Below are 17,741 nucleotides of genomic sequence, written 5' to 3' on the forward strand. Positions count from 1 at the left end.
TTTTTTTTTTACAACACAAATTACGTAGTATTTTCTTAGTATATAAAGCAAACAGCATGCCACAGCCAAATTTTGTAATCCTAATTGCATTGCCTGAGATGAAAAACAAAAAATTAAGAACATCATTTACAAGAAGTACATTTATTTAATGCAAAATATTCTAAAACTGCAACATTCTGAACAGATCTATATTGCTTTAATGCAATCATGTGAAAGATCAAAATCTCAGTGTTAAGTGGTTTTACTTACTTGTATTTCCGGTAGTTCTTCACTAACAGGATTCTTGACTGTCAAAAAAAGAAAAGAATTAATTCACTCTATAGAGTCTGAAAATACTAAAAAGGTATACCAACACTGTAGCTTTATGACAACACTATAATAGTTAGATAAAAACAAAGTCCATAATATGACAAGTAACAATTAGACATCTATTAACCTTTGCCCTTACTCTGCATTTGATAATGCAGTATAGGACCATTAAAGTTAAACCAGAATTTTGTATGCCTGCAAATTTCACAGCTATTTTCTTACAAACAAAATTGTGCTTGGCATTTGCCAAACTCTAGCTTTAATAACTCAATTGCATTGAAATAAAAATTTGAAGGCTTTACATTTTAGTGTCCAGTTAAAAAAAGTAAAACCACTTTTTGACTAAGCACTAATGCACACAACAAAGCTCTACAATTCAGCATTTTCTGTTTCAACAAGAGTGAGAAACATACTGAGAGCTCATGCGCAAAGATACCCACAAAACATCAAGAAGTGCCTCCCCAACAGTCACCTGATTGACAATATCTTGATTTCTGAACCATAACCATGATTAAACTTTTTAATTAAAAATAGGAAATGTAAGAGAAATATAAAGGTGGACATACTAGATCAAGGACCAACTTAAAAAATGGGGTGCCCTAACCTTAGCCAAGTGTAACTGCATCTAGATAGAAAAAAAAGTTAAGAAAAAAATTAATTATTTGTAAAACAATGTGATTTTTATTAACTGCACAAACTTCCATAGCACTCTTGGCAGCAGACAGATGTTGACCCCTTCACCTTAGTTTTGAAGCAGGAACAATTACCATTCCTTTGCTCCTACATGTAGTAATAGTAAGGGTCTCATTTCTATGGTTACAACCAACAAATGATGTATAAAACAGAGGGACGGTGAAAATGTTTTCTGAATGAAGAAAGCTTGACTCTCTAACACTGCAAACAACAGTTTGTCCACGTGCCTGGGCTCAGAAGAAAATTAATCATGTTACCTATCCAGCAGAAGTAAACATTTCAGGTTCTTCTGATATATCAAATGGGGGGAAAAACCCCAAACCACCCAAACACAGGGACTGGTTTTCACAGACATCCAAATACTTGATACAGATATAGGATTAATTAAAGATGTTAAAAGCAAATACTGAAGACTTTTGCAAATCAAGCCCTGTATCACTTCATGATTTCACTATGTAGGAGCAAATTCACAGTCATAACCTACTGGATTATCAAGCTATACCAACTTAACAAAGTTTTATGTATTTCATTCAGTAACTCAACATGCCCAGTACACTAAACTTTTAATCTGAATAGCCTACAATAGGATTAGAGAAACAGACCAAGGCTTAAGATGACTGCCAACCTTCCAGTTTGATTATTAGTTATCCAGACAAGGATAATTATGGTCTCCAAGGTCAGTCTCATTGAGCATACAGGAAATCTTGATTTGGTGGGTTTAGATTGGCAACCACATGTGCGTTTCAGTACACCTGATTAACATATTTTAGCACTGACGAAAGCCATGGAACAAACACATATGCGATACTTCCATGACTGCAAAGATGCAAACTGAAAACTGTCAGTTGCCAATCTACATATGCTAGGGCAGCAGCAATTAAGTGGAGACAATGATGGTGGTTAGACTTTTCCAGCATCACAATCCCAGAGTAAAATCAATCTCACATATGGGTAACTTCATATTTAGGTAAATTAACACCTTGAATTTAGGAAGCAAGCCAAAGGAGATGTCAATGTTTGCCTCTCCTTCACAGATACATAGCGGTTACAGTCCACAAGAAAACCAACCACCTCTCCTCCAAAATGATATATCACAAAAATTTAACAATCCTTGTAATTTCTTATTTTAACTCACCCTATAGGATTTTCATGAAATCCCTCTGAAGTTACTGATTTTATGGAAAGGTAACGAATAAGCGAGATTTTATACTTTTTACATAAGGTGCCATATAGTTTAGGACAACTGATGCCTTAAGAGGCAAGTATGCTAAATGCAACTGCAGCAATTTATCCACTGCATATGCAATTAACAACTGTTAGTCAATCTGCATCTATTTATCTCATAACCTTGATTCATTTGAGTTAATTGGGCCACTCCTTAACTACTTCAGTAACTCCTCTTCTAAATCCACCCTTCTTTCTTTTGTCCAGAATCTAAGCTCTTACCAAATCCTCCCACATGCTCCAGTCACAGATGTAAAGTTCCCATCTACTCCAACATGTCTAAAGTATTTCAACATATTGCATCAACATTATCGGTTCAGAAGCTTTCTTGACAGTTCTTAAAATATATAACTATAGTAGTAAGCTTATTCTACCAAACTAAACATTAAATTAGTAACTAATTACTAACAGAAGATATTCTTATGTGAGCATATCATACTTCCAAGGCTCTCCTCAAAAGGGGTTTGAGACCTCTACTATGCAACAACAATTACCAGCCTTGGAAGTCATCTATCAAGCTCACATTGTAATGGCTTCTAAGAACAAATTATCGTCTACTTATACGACAAAGCTAAAACCAAGAGACATAGGAGATTCCTGTTTTAGCTGAGTGTTGTCCCAGAAGGTCTTCTCTCCATATTAGCCAACTAACAACCACATTCACAGCTCCTAAATAAGGAGAGATGCAACTTCCTAGACATGGCAATCCATTAAACTCCCCAGACAGCATCAAAATTGTGAGAAGCGTGGCAGTTCTACCTGGTTACATGCACATGTCAATACTAGCTGAAGGATAAACATGCAGAAGCATTTTTATGGGGAAAAAAACCCTCAAAAACTTGACAAAGGGGATCATATCAACTCCCTCAAAACACTGTAATACCTAAGCATTCTGCTTGAAAGTTTGATACGATGGGAGAAGAGCATTACTCCTGGAAAAGTGTACTGGTAAGGAGATTCTTTGGCCAGACATCGAAGGAAACAGAAAGTAAGCACATCGTGGAATGGCATCTTCACATGAAAGTGGACTTCAGAATAGGAAGAGGTACACTATTTAAATTCCATTTTTAATAAGTTACCTTATTTAAATGCTAGTTAATTGAGAACAAGGCAACAAGATTACCAAAAAGCCTGTGAAAGAAATCAAAGCAGCCCACAAATACTGTTCCAGGTTGATGGAAAAGACTACTAATGAACCTCAGAAGTAACTAATTTACACATCCTGCTGTTGGGACAAGCTGTAAATGATGACTTGCAGACTACTAGAATTTTTAAGAGCAGCAGAACTGGTCAGTCTTATAAAACCAAAAAGTCACCAATACAAAGCTAAGGGTCACCACACAGCTCCAAAGCATTCCAGCCAAAGCTGTCAACAGAAATGTACATACCAAGCCATCTCACAGAGAAGCTCCATTTTAGGAACAAGAGTGTCAATACAGAAAGCTAACGTGTACCAGAATTCTGCAGCCATTATCTTTAAAGTAAAAATAAAACCGCTCAGCACCACTATCCCTCATTTTCCTCCCTAATACACCGGTAATAATTGCAGATAGACACAGTACTCAGAAGGATTATTTTTTTTCAGTAACATAAACAGGGAGCACAAAGTAGAATTTCTCCTCTCTTTCAAAGCACGGTTTAACAGACGTTAAGTTACAGCCTAATTGCAGACATTCATGAGCACACAAGTCAAAAGACTGTGTCCAAAGACTGACATAGCTCCACAGGCAGTCACTCCTAGAAAGAAGATACACACAAATAAAAATACCATTGCTTAGGACATAAGTGATAAGTGATTCAGTTACACTCTGGTCACCAAATCAGGATGCCAAAACGTAGCTAATGCTTCCACTACAGCTATCTCCCAGATGCTATGGCACCTTGCCCTGATTAGTGTCACCATTCTTGCAGTTTCTGTATTCAATACGCTTCAATGCACAACAACAACAAAACCTAAATGTGAAGGAACAGTCACATCAAGACAAATCAAGAATTTAACTAGCCTAGAATCCTGCCCCCAGCAGTAGCAATAAGTTTTACTCTTTTCAGAGACACCTGTTCTTAACTGGAAGAGGAAAATGAACAGAACAGTGGCAAAAATGAGTGTCAGAACATAAGAATATTAAGTATATACTGACATAGAATAGTCTTCCTGTCATAAAAAAAATTTGCACCTCAGAAGCTTCCCAAGACAGAAGTGGCTAGGTTTTTTTCCCTCGTGACATATCAACTCCAGTGTATTTTTCCCTACCAATTTGTGCAGTTCCGCATTAACCACATGCAAGCTCTTAGCTTCAACATTAAGGTCATAAAGAGTTCCACAACTTAAACACACGTGGAAAAAACCTGTTTCTGGGTCCTTTGAACATGTCACTTGTTAAATTCCAACATGTGTCTTTGTATCAGAATAAGATTATAACTCTATTCAGCCTCTCCACAATATTCATGACTTTACTTCATTCCTCAGTCTTTCCCTCTTCCATAAGCGTCCTAATCCTCATTATGAAAGCAACTTCTGAACCTTTTTGCAACTCTGTGTAACCCCCCTCCCCCCCCCATTTTTACGGTGACATTTTTAACCAAACCATTATAATTCCATAATATATTTCTGAATGTACAGGGTGCTGGGTTATACATCTGGTTTTGGGCGTGAAAACCAGTTTTCTCTGTATCACTGCATTTATTGTAATCTTTTTAGTAAATTTTAACTCCGACTTGTAATCCCTCTTGAGTTGGGTTCATTTCTCCTGCCAGTTTACTTTTAAACCAGCACAGTAGTGCCTGTAGATATCCCAGTAAGTTGTCAGTTCTTAAGAATGTTATCTTTTTTAAGCAAAAAGCCTTATAAAATAAATCCAGAACTGAAAATGTTGCTAGGATATCAAAGCTGACTTAAGAGGAAATTTTCACTACATTATTGCCCCATTCACTCCATAAATACTGCCGTTGGCCAGAATTTCCTGTACTGAAGTGCCCATTTCAAGTAAAGCTGATACCTCGTACTAATACCTGCATATCTAAACAACAGAGCCTGCCTCCCTTTTTCCTGAACTCCTGTATCCTAAATATCACCACCAACCATAGCAAGACTTGGGGAATAATAAAAAAAAATAAAACATCCTACAGAGCTATAGTACAGAGACTACTTGTTTCAAAAGGAAGGATGTGCAACCTACCCATGTTTATGAAAAACGAATGGAAGTTGGTATTTTTCTACTAGACGGTGCTGTAGAAATAACTGTGCGCAACAGATGAATAAGTAAATGAGCCCGAACAAGAACTGATGCAGCCACACCAAGAAACAAAACAAATTAAAACACCACTATGAGTAAGAAAATAATACTGCATTTTAATTCCCCAGTTCAACAGACAAATGGGAAATTTGGGCAGAAAATATCTGGGAACTGTTATACCCATAACTCAGGGTGTAGGGGAAGTGTGTAACCAGAAGCAGAAAATGCCAGTCACCAAACACTCCAGGATTACTTAGAGCTGCTACACACACTCAGGAACTGGTCTTCACCCCAAATTCTGTCTCCTCTATGCTTACATTAACCTCACTGAAGCATACTCAGTATAAGAGCAGACTTAAGCAAGGGCATGTTAAGCTGCTAGGTTAGTTACAAAATAATTTTTCATGCTCTGTATTTGTAGAAACCTGAAATGATTCTTAAACTTTATTAGAACTATCCTCTCCTGGAGTTTTATGCCTGCCAGTTTAAGGAAATGTTTTATAGTAATAAAATTTGCACACATGCTCTTTTGCATTATATTACAAAATACAGAAAAAACCGTTTTCTCTGTTCTGTTAGGGAAAGTGGCTCAGAAGGGCATTTGCTGTGTATTGTAAAAATTAGGTAAAATCGCATTCCTTGCACACACACGTACACACAGAATCTGCATTATCGGCTAGCGTGTATATGTAGGGGAAAAAAAAGCAAACCACAAATCACCACACCAAGACTGCTCTTATCAGCATTTGCAAAACATTACCAGGAGAAACATTAGACTTCAGACACATACCAGCATTTTACAATGGGTAGAGAATATCTTCACTTGCAAATGAATTGGAACAGGCTTCTGCAATAGCTCTTCTCCTTTCTTATGTGCCCCTCCCAAATATTTTAGCTCCTTACATTTTATAAGGTAAAAAAATATCCAACACTTCAATAAATAAACACAAATTAAAAACCAGGGGAAACTCCACCTTGGAAGCATGGCAACACACGCAGCTTTACATTAAACTAGGAAGTGTTCTGCTTTCCTCAAACTCCAAAGTTCAAAACGGAAAGCACTCATAAAGCAAGTGTTATTAAAACACATTAAGTTTAAGAATCAATGGGAAGCTGCAATTAAATAGTGAATCTACTGTCACTTTGCCAAGGGTCTTGATAGAAAAATCATCCAGTGACCTCCTATAAGCAGTAAGGATTTCTGTCTTGAAGAATTTCAGCATAAAAATATCCAGTTATAACCTCTTCCCGATACACTATACAGACAGTACAGCAGTATGGCTCTTTTAGGTGTTCCCAACACTCCACTTTATTTTTCTCCTGAGTTTATATGAAAATTAACATTCACCTGTTATTATACGTAAGATACAAAATACTCAACATAGCTCAGATTCCCTATTTCCCCTAATGATTTACAAATACTTTTATCCACATCTGCTTTTACATAAGTATTTCTCATGCTTACAAATATGAGAAACGAAACCCAAAAATAGGGAATAATACTAGTTCCTTCTCCAGAAGGAAATCTGCATCTCTGCCCTCATTTTCTCAGCTAGGCAATGTCTCCCCAGGACAGCATAAAATTCCTTTGACAACCCCACCATCCCCCTAAAAAACAAATACAAAACAAAACAAAAAAACAAATCCAAACAAACTAACAAAAAACAAAGCAAAAGAAAAACCAAACAAAATAAACCAAAAACCAAATAGCTTTTTTTGGAAATACACTATAGCTCTAACCTCCAGCAACTTTCTTGGGCCATACATCAGGTGTACACCAATGCAGAAACAGACTACAATGAACCAGATAACATACTCTCCTTTTCAAGACACCACCAAGCAATTTCATAAATGCTTTTTTTCATATTTATACAGTAACAGTAAAGTATTTCCAAGGAATTTGCAAGAATGAGAAACAGTACAAGCAAGACTCCAGACTGGCCTTTCCCCATAATTAGGTTTGACCGTAGACTTCCACAGCCTGTGAAAGAGGCCTCGCAGGGGTTTGCCACTCATGCCCCACCCAGTCTGTCACTCAACAAAATCCTCTTTGGTTGTTTAAGGCATGACATCTCAAAAAGAACAAAAAGCACACTACAGTTTTATATATAGCCAAGCATGGACAGAAATTCTCATTATAATGATTTACCATTTCCCAGAAAATATCCTGGGAATTAAAAAAACAAAAAAAAGACAACAACAAACACTGAACTACCTCACACCAAAACCAAGCGCAGTTTCAGGTAACACTAACAAGACAAACAAACACAACCACCACCACCCCCCCAAAAAATAAAACCAACAATCACATATCTACCATTTGATATATAAAACCTGTCATTCCCAGTCAACGCTCCACTGCTCAGTATCTACTGACAGATTAGCTCTGTAGCTAGACTTCTGTTCTCTATGGCCAACAACTACATATTCAGATAAAAATTTGTTTGATGAAGTTGTGAGATGGAGGATACTTAAGGGTTTGTGCTGTGCAGGTTGATGATGCTGAACAGACACTAGGACAGCACTGCTGAATCAAGTGCTATGGAATGTTTCATTGTACAACTACACAGTGAGATGGTTGAGCATTGAAGGGACATATTGTTAGGGTGAGCAGCTTTGATGCACAGCCTGTTGAAAATATCCTAAAGCTTACAAGAAGTTACGAAGTCAAAGGACAGTCTGAGGCTTCTCCAATTCAGAGACTTAAATGACCATCGAAGAAACACTTTTCTGTGGACAAAAGTAAAATTAAGATCTAGATGTAGCCTTAAATCTAGTCAGAAATAAGACTACATTTATCCCCCTCACCCTAACAGTCCTCCTGTGATAAAGTTTCATTCAGTTGATGCCCAGCAAGGACAGGTTGCTGCCGCATTTACCCAAGACACTGTGAGTACAAGTATAAAAGTTTCTTGTATTTTTCAATAAATAAAAGGTTAAGGAAATGTGATCCTGTATTAAGACTTAAGTGAATAAAGGCAGTATGAAGGAAATCTTTTTATGTATTTACAACAATTATTCTCCAACAAGCCATTTTTCAATTTTTATTTAAGTAAACAGCCTTCTCCTAGACAAAAAAAAAAAAACTGGCCTAGGAATTGTTCTACAATCTCTCATTTATGAACAGACTTATTTCTTAATTATCTAGCCCAGCATCACTAGAATTCAACAGATCTTAGAGTATGGTGCTAACAAGGCCAAGGTTGTGGGTTTGATCCCCACACAAGCCATTCACTCATAAGTTGGACTTGATGATCCTTGTGGTTCCCTTCCAACTCAGAATATGATTCTGTAACTATTTAGGAAGTCTTAATGCCCCTTAATTCAATGTTGGACCTCTCTTTTTAAGCCCCTACTCTTCTCCTCCCCACATTAAACAGATTTTTTCATCAATTCATTCTGTCACTCAGAGTTCATTTTAAGCAGATTAAATGGGCAACGTTATTCAAGATGCCTTGATGTTACAATATGACTCTCAGTAAGCACAAAATTTGATCCTTTCCTTTGCAAGAAAGAAGAATTAATCTCTGCAAAATGCTAGCCATAACAGCACAACTCCTCCAGCAAGCTGGGCCCAACAGCACATCACGTTTGCCTGTTTCATGGTTAACTTGCACCTACTCTCACCCTCCACAGTGTACTGTAAACACCCAGAACAGAGAAACAGCACTAAATAGCATTGTGGGAAGTACAGCACAGTAGGACTTGACACTGGACATTATAAACTCAAGCAAGCTTTCTACAGACAGAATCTACACGAGTTCAGCTTTAAGAGGTGCAGCTGCTCTTCAATCTATCCTTGCACCCATCAGTATGCTTCTTTCCATCAGTAACACTACCAGTGGACAGAAGCTACTTTGACCATTGGCAGAGTTACACCACGGCCTCATTTACTATAATCACAGCAAAGGCACTGCCACCTTCTCCCACAACTCTAGACCTACCAGCAGGAGCCGAGAAAAGTAACGACAAAGATAGTACTAATGAAGTTCTTAGCAACATGTGAGTCCCCCCAAAAAAATGTGTTTTTCATTGTAATACCCTTGATTTCACAGTCCATTAACCAATCAACTTACTCCCCCCAACCTACCACAGCAAACAACTAGTTTTACCAGAGAATACAAATATCCATAAGAACTTTAAAGGCGAAAGGAATCTATGCCTCACGATTACAACAGACTCCATGATTCTCCATGGCATTGGAAAAGCACTTTCATCAATAAAAACTGATGTACTTGCTTAATCTACTTGCCTAAGCTTTTCAGTGAAGTGACCAAACAGCTTTCTCAAAACAGCAGCTCTGGCCTGTTCACGTGTTCATACCGTTTCTGAAGCACAAGTCTAGAAGCATGATAGAGAGCAGTTCAGTACGACTCAACAACTTCTGCCAGCTGGGCTGGGTAAGCAGTCAAGCCAAAGTTTTGCAACCCTACTACTCTCAGGTGAAACACAGACGTCAAAAGGATTCAAAGGTACATGATTTTTAAAAACACAGTTATTTCCCAGAAATAGGAGGACTGCAGGCCTGATTCTCCTCTTTTACTGGAATAATTATAGATTATGAAACAGTGCAAAGTGGGGCTCCTACAATGCTAAATTTAAGTCCTTGTGTACTATGGGCTCTTCTTTAAAGTATTTCCACTGCACCCACTATCACTGTTCATCTGCCCTAAGCAGAAAGATTGCATTGTGCTTGAATAGTATTAGAGGTGGCAGAGGCTCTTAACAGATGAAACATGAATTTGCTTTTTGCTTTCCCACACATTTCTAGTCTGAAATGTTTTTTAAAATGGAAAAATTGCAACACGATCTGCTTTCAGATTCTAGATCATCTTTAATTTTATCACATCAGAAGGCAAATTTTCTTTTGAGAAAACTATGCGCTATGGAACGGAGTGCAAATTTTTTATTAGTTTTTGATACCTAATGAAAGCAGACCCTGTTAGAGCTCTTTTGCATCCCTGCCCCCCAGGCAAGTAATTCTAGTTCTGATTTCCCGTTACTCACTTCACAAAAAAACATAGCCTAAAACAGTAACATTGAAAAAAATTCATAGTAAGAATCTGCAAACACGGGGTAAGGAAAGTTTTGTGCCCATTTGCAAACAAAAGCATATTTAAGGTATGAATGCAAACTGTTTCTAAATATTCGGAACAAAGTATCAAAAAACACTAACTCCCCTAAAAACAGGAATTCTGAATTTACATCATTTTTGTTTCGAACACTGATGAGAAATTTTTATATTTCTATTTCATACTGCAGATCTGCTGCAAAGGAAAATAGACTGTTTATTATCCTTTAGGAAGGACTTGAAATTGTCAGCTAAGATTACCTATTTTGCACTATATAGCAATTATTAGGACTTTCCCAGACAAAAGTCTAGATAAAAGGGACTATATAATTATTACCTGGGCTTTCCTAGATAAAAGGACAAATTTGTTCCTCGTTTTAAAGAATTATTTCTGACATACCATAAGGAAGATAAAGTTTAAAATCATCAGGAATCCTAAGGAAATTTAACTATTCTAACAGGCTTTATCTTATGAAGGCAGCCTAGGCATTTTTTTTAATCTACTGATCTTGATCCAGATCTCACCAAACCACAGAACTGAGATAGCTACAACTGAGATTAGTCTTTAAGATACACACCATGATTTTCTTTTATATGACCTAGAAGAGAAACATTTGCTAACTAGGGTTTAAGGCAACATACAGAAAATTAAACAGCTATATGCTAATATTTCAATAGAAGTTGTTATATTGTAAAAACAAGTCAGAGTATTCTTTGCAAACCACAAGCAACATTAATATCCACACAAAACAGGAACTCTGCAAATCTTTTAATTTTAATCCCTCCCTTTGCTATCTCCTCTTCTATAAATAGTTTTTATGCAAAACTAATTTTCTTCCATTAAAGCCAACACTGTCAAGAATATAGACACTTCTGAGAAGGTGATCTTAGACGGTAAGTAGATTTATAACAAGTAGATTTATCTGTGAAATACCACAGCACTTTAATAGTACTTTGCAGGCCTGTGAGCATAGCAGTCATCATCTTCTCCTTTATCTAGCAAGTTAACTTCTTACCAATTCAATTCCTTGCATAAAATTCCACAGAAGTTTTAAAACCCAAGAGATTTAGAAGTCAAGAACAAAAGAACATCAATGGAATTGAATTAAACTCTTAGAATTGTGATTTGCATAAGCTTCCACTTGCAATATACACAACTACTAAATCTCCCTGAATTAACATTTCAAAAACACAAATTGTAGCAAATATAGTAAGGATTATCCTTCTAGCAGTTGTTTTGTAACAAGTATCACCGAAAGACCAAAATTACTAGCAGCAGATGTCACTTTAAAAAGCCTCTCCTAATAAGAACACAGGATTTTAAACAAGACCTACCTGAAAGTTTCAAGAACAGTTTTTTGTTGTGGTGGTTTTGTTGGTTTGGGGTTTTTTTTTGTCACATCAGCTACTTCCCAGACAAAGTGCTGGAGCAGAAACAGAAGCAATTTAAATGCAACCGATTTCAGATTACAACCTTAAACGGCACCTGTACCACTGCCCGCATCCTTCAGAAAGGTGAATCAGATCTGAAAGCAACATCAACTGATCTGATATAGTTATCAATTTTTTATGAAAAATAACTTTAGAATTAACTCCCAGGAGCAGCCACTTGAGGTGCTCAGAGTAACATCACAAAACCACAGAAGCTGGAAGAGATACCCAGCTCTTCACGGCTGGAAAAACCCTAGAAAGAAGACTCAAATATAAGTCAACCATTTTCCTGACAAAACACTATGGTGGTTTGGCAAGAAGTTGATACAATTCCATGGTATTCTGAAGGCAGGTGCAAGCAAAACTTGCTTTATAGCAAGAGCAACATGAACGAGGTTACCAGCACCAAGCCCAAAGTGATCTTTTTCACATACAGCACTCTGAGAGACAAAAAGTGCACAACATGCACTTATGCATTAGTTGGTCTTTTATGCAAGTTTAAAGAGTAGTTCAACTTCTATGGGTTCAGGAAAAGCCTGATAGACAGTTATCTATATTTTAGACAGCAAAATGCATAAAAACCTTACTTCTAGGGACCATTTATAGGTTACATTAGAATTAGCCCAGTTAGAATAATTAGCCCAGTTCTGATTTGTCTTTAAACATTTTATGCCACCTGTGGAAAAACTAAAGCACTTCATAGCTATTTCAGAGCTCTGAATAAAAAAAAAAACACATTTGAACATTTTGCATGATATAAGTGACAAATCTCTTCTGAAGTTTTCTGCTTACCCCTTCTCATTTACATTATTATACCCAGCCTAAACTCAACCCCAACACCGAGTTTTAAGTCTTCCCCTCATTACACATACCTCCTTTGTTCTTAGATTACAGCCTGACAAATATTTTAAGTGTTGATATTGAGTGTACTTGGTGATAAATATTTTCCAATGTCACAAACATACTATCACCTTATTTAATTGCATTTCATTTTAGGCAATTAACTAAATTTTAAGGCATTTCATTTTAGGCAATTAAGAAAACTAACATTAAGCTCATTGCGCATCATTCCCTGCAGAGTTTAAATAAGAAGCCACTCAAATATATAAACAACTGTCTATATTGTTTTGTCACAAAAATTATGGAGATGGATATAGTGCAACTCTGCTGAACTCTAAAACTTTTTACAACATGGTTTGGAGTTGAAAATAACTCTTTTTTCACAATGAAATCACTCTCACCCAACAGAGTCTTACCTGCAACCATTTAAAAGAAGAAAAACCTCAGTATCCAATCACTTAAATGAAAAGGTGGTTTCTTGAAATATACCATTCTTCTAATTAAACAAGTCTGAATCAGTTCTGCTTCTATAAAGAAAACAGACTATAGACCCACATAAGCATAAGAGCCAAAGGGCTCACTCGAATGCTATTTAAGCTTAGGAATCACCTAATAAAAAACAAGGTTCTCTCCCTTTTTAGTAAAAAACAGTCTTAAATGGCCTGTCTTGTCTGTTCTTGTCTGTTCTACAGACCTACCATATTTTTGTTCCATATGCCTATTTGAATAGAAGGAATTTAGAGAGCACATGCTGAACATATGGGAAAGGTAATTTCCTGATCATTCCCACATTACTTAAAAGAAGTGGTCTGCTCCTCTTTCAATCAAAGGAGCTAGACACAAAACCTGCTGTTTGCTTCTTCCAAAGGGCACTATTCCCCGTTCCCATTTTTTACATTACAGCTAAGCCTGGGGCTGTGAGGAAGTAGGACAGAAGAAATGCCAGTGCCACTGCCAGAACAATTCTTTGGGAAATCCACTTTCAGGAGTTCCACTGAAGAGACAGCAAATAAGAACAGGCTTAACTGAACTACCAAGCAACACTGGGCTATCAGACCATTGACTGGGCAGCCCAACCTAAGCAAAAGGGCAGAAGATGACAATTTTCCCTGTGCAACAGTTCCACCCGGGTTAATTTTTATTCAAGGTCAATACACCCAATGCAGGCATCCCACATCCTCTATAGGAAAGTTCACACATTAAAAAAGAAGTTTTCTTCCAATAAAAAAAAAATCCAACACTGAACTCTAAGTACTATTCCTATCTGCTTTGCTGAGACATTTAGCTTTATCAGTCATGATGACAGGCCAATTTTAACTCAACCACTGACTCTGGTAGTCAGAAAGTTTACCCCAGTAGGCTGACAGACCTTCCCCGCTATTAAAATAATCATATTTCAATACTAGAAAAAGTATGTAATACATGTTAGTACAATTATGCAGCTTATGAGTATATAACAAAATGTAGGTATGTCTCTAGCAGTTATGGCCAGAAGCTAATCACAAAGTATGAGTAGCCCCCACAGTCACACTATACTCTATCCAATTTTAGCCCACCTGTGTATGTTCCCAGCCTTCCCAAAAAACAAGACTGAATAGCATTTAAGAGCCACGTGGATAGCAATTAAACCATTGCAAACGTCTTAACTCCTTGCTGCTACTGTCCTTCCTAAACACCAAATCTTTTACTCACGCCCCCAAAAGGCTGCAAAACAGCAATTAAGAACTATTCTGCTACCATAATGTAATGAATAACGTTCAAAAGGAAACAGAAATCTAGAAGATCCCAAGAGAACAGTCTAATCGCTCCTTACAAGGCACTGTATACGTGCCCACAAAGAAATGTACACATGTGCATACATCCCACACGCCTTCCTCGATCATTTCAAGATAAATGCAAGCTGCAAAAACCCTTCTAATGCTCTTATATCCCAAGACTAGCTTCTTGCATAATTTTTCATTAGGATCAATGAAAAATCAAGACAGCAGTGGCACGATTTTTCTTGCTGATGTTAGAATCTTCACTGTCCGTTTCAGACCAGCCAAGAATTGAATTAGCGTGAATCACTACCCTTAGGTGGCACGTTTCCATTTTTGTATGCTTTGTGAATAGAAAATGGTAGCTTTTATATCCATTCCAAGAAGTTACTTTCATATATTAAAGAAGCTCCCAAATAATTCAGGACTAAAAAAAACAAATGCCCTGAAATTCGAACTAAAACACAACAGTATTTCACATATAAGCATTACTGTCAACTGAATTTAGAAGTGCCTATTAGAAAACAACATACAATAGGTCAATCATTCACTGCACAAAGTTTGTGGTAGTATGTAACATCATCTCAACCCAGGATCCTTTTCAAGCCTCAGAACACACAAACGAAAACAATCTGCTTTATTACCAAACAACTACAATCAAATTTTAGCCCTGCAGGAATCCCAGGTATCTAAATGTGCATTTATCTCTCCTGTGAGATTAGCATAAAGCCTTACCTCGTCAATTCTCTATTAACCATACACGTGCTATATTGAACACCACCCATACAACTGCTTTGGGAAGAAAACTTGCTAGAAAACAAGGTATCAACAGATTATAGCAGGAAACGTGAGGATTTGAATTTATCCTCAAATGTCTTGCATGCTTATCCAGCTTGCAAGGTATATACTTCAGGAAAGACAATTTTTCTCTGTGCACCATCCTCTACAGACAGATTATACTAAGGTGGAGCCCAGAACTGTTCAGTAAGGGATGTCTGGGATTGCAAAGGCGTATTAACAGTTGTTACATCCAGTTGCAGAAACTGCTCTTACCCTTCACCTAATACTTACTGTTGGCTCCCACATCCTCAGCTACTCCAGAACCTCTCATTCTCAGGTATGTGAATCCCAGTATCAGAAAGAACAAGCATGCAGCAGTTAAGAGGAACATGGACAGGTAATGTGCACTGAAGCCTCCAGTGGTGGATACCTCCTCTCTTTTGAACTGCTGGAGAAGCTCCTCCTCGGGCTCAGAGAGATTCTTCTTGTAGGCGTTTTTCAGGTAGGTATGATTTGAACCCGTATGATTGGAGTGGTTGAGTCTAAGGGAGGAGGTGGTTCCACTCGGGGAAAGGCTATTAGTAGCTGAATAGATCCTGGATTCAACATTATAGCTACTAGGAGCACCGCTGAGAACATGATTATTGGTCGCTTTCCTAAGGGTGCCTGCAGGGTCAGTGATTTTACCGCTGTCCACGTCCGTGAGCGGTGGTGGCAGCAACAATACTGATGGGGATTTCTTGGATAGGCGGTATCTGGGGCTGGGAGGACTAGAGTCCAGATTTTCACATCCTCCTCCTCTTCCCTCCGCTGCCTCCTCCTTCTCCTCCTCCTCCTCCTTTCTGCCCCTGTCTAGACTGCCGACAGCAGCCGCCCCCGCCGCCCTGTCATTCGTTACGAGCACACCAGCACCGCAGTCTCCGCCAGCCCTTTCTTGGCCCGTCTCCATCACGCTAGCGCCGGCTGCAGCGCATTTGCTTGTTATGAATGGAGCAGGCGACTTGCTGAGGCTCCGTCTGGGCCGGCGAACTGCAGACTCCTCCTTCGGTCCCTGCTGCTTGGCCCTCGCCCCCGCCGCCTCCTCCTCCTCCGAGTCCGAGTACTTGTCCCTGCTGCCGCCGTAGGAGAGGAGCCGGTTCCCGTTCACGGTCCGGTTCTTCCACCGCTGTTGCTCGCTCCCCTCCTCCTTCTCCTCTTCGTCGTCCTCCTCCTCTCCTCCCTCCTCCTCGCCGTCCCTGAGCTCCCTCGCACCCTGAGTCGCCGCCGGTCTCCTGGCCGCTGCCCCCCACCAGGAGCTGGGCTTCCGCCGGGCCGCCTCCTCCGGCGGGGAGCTGCTGCTCACGCCGTGGGGGGCGGCGGGCCTGAGGCCGCGGAACAGGGGCGCAGCGCGCTCCCTCCTGCCGCCGGCCTGGCCGCGGGGGCTGCTCTCCGCGTCCGACTCGTCCGAACTGAAGCCCAGCAGCACTTTGCCACCGCCGGCGGGGGGTGCGGCGCGGCTCCGGCCGCCGCCGGCGGCAGCCCCGGGAAGGAAAGGGTGCTCGGCGCCGGCCAGCCGCGCTGCCGGGGCCGCCCGCCCGGGGCCGCCGCCTCCGCCCGGCGCCGCTCCGGCCCCCGTGTTATTGTTGTTGCTGTTCCGGGTCTTATTGGCGCCGCCGCCGCGGGCCCCGGCCCGCTCATCCTCGCGCAGCTTCTTCAGCTTCTTCAGGTAGACGGGCCGGGTGCTCTCGGTGACCGGCCCCGGGGAGAAGCCGAAGCGCCTCAGCTCCGAGAAGAGCTCCTCGTCCGTGAGCTGCGCGGCCGTCGCCATTTTCCCCTCCGCCACCGCCGCGGCGCTTCCGACCCACGCGCCGCGCTCCCCGCCGGAACTGACGCCGCACTCGGCTGTGGCCGAGACCCGCCCGTCACCCCGCAGCGCCGCCCGCCGGGAGCGCGGGGGGAGCGGAGCGGAGCGGGGCGGGGCTGCCCTGCCCTGCCCGGCGCCGCCGGCCCTGCCCGCCCGGCCCCGCCCGGCTGCGGCGGGCGCGGGGCTGGCGCCGCTCCAGGCGCCCGGGCGGCAGACGGGGGTCCCGGGGTGGAGGTGGCGCCGCCGTGAGCGAGGAGAGCACCGCGAACGAGCGCCCCACGTCACCGGGCCGGTGTCCTGCGCGCCCGGCGGCGGCGGGGAGGTGGCGGGGCTGGGGGCGCCGAGCCTGGCCGTGCGGGAGGCGGCGGCCGCTGCCGGAGCTGGAGGGCAGCGCTGGTCGGAAAGGCGCTCAGGCTCGCCTGTGAGCAGACAGTAAACCGCGGCTGCCGCGAAGTGTCCAGGGATGCTCTGCAAGGAGCAGCGTCAGAACGAACCTTTTTTTAATGCCATCTCCAGGTCTCATTCAGCCAAAGAAATGCGGAGAGGCCGCGTGTGCGCCT

At 40.7% G+C, this 17,741-nt stretch overlaps 1 protein-coding gene across 1 annotated transcript; it reads right to left on the reverse strand.

The window, feature by feature from the left end:
- Nucleotides 1–207: 207 nt before the first annotated feature.
- On the reverse strand, nt 208–17,190 carry LOC114069251 (inner nuclear membrane protein Man1-like). The gene is made up of 2 exons (XM_027905909.1): nt 15,630–17,190; nt 208–287 (listed from the first exon to the last, which is right to left on the reverse strand). Exons 1-2 carry the CDS (start codon nt 17,143–17,145, stop codon nt 232–234), a joined length of 1,572 nt encoding a protein of 523 aa, XP_027761710.1. The 5' UTR covers nt 17,146–17,190; the 3' UTR covers nt 208–231.
- Between the last annotated feature and the right edge of the window lie 551 nt (nt 17,191–17,741).

The sequence above is a fragment of the Empidonax traillii genome, unplaced genomic scaffold, assembly GCF_003031625.1.
Source record: "Empidonax traillii isolate 1590-97213 ecotype Southwest subspecies unplaced genomic scaffold, ASM303162v1 scaffold1220:size151964, whole genome shotgun sequence".
NCBI classification, from domain to species: domain Eukaryota; kingdom Metazoa; phylum Chordata; class Aves; order Passeriformes; family Tyrannidae; genus Empidonax; species Empidonax traillii.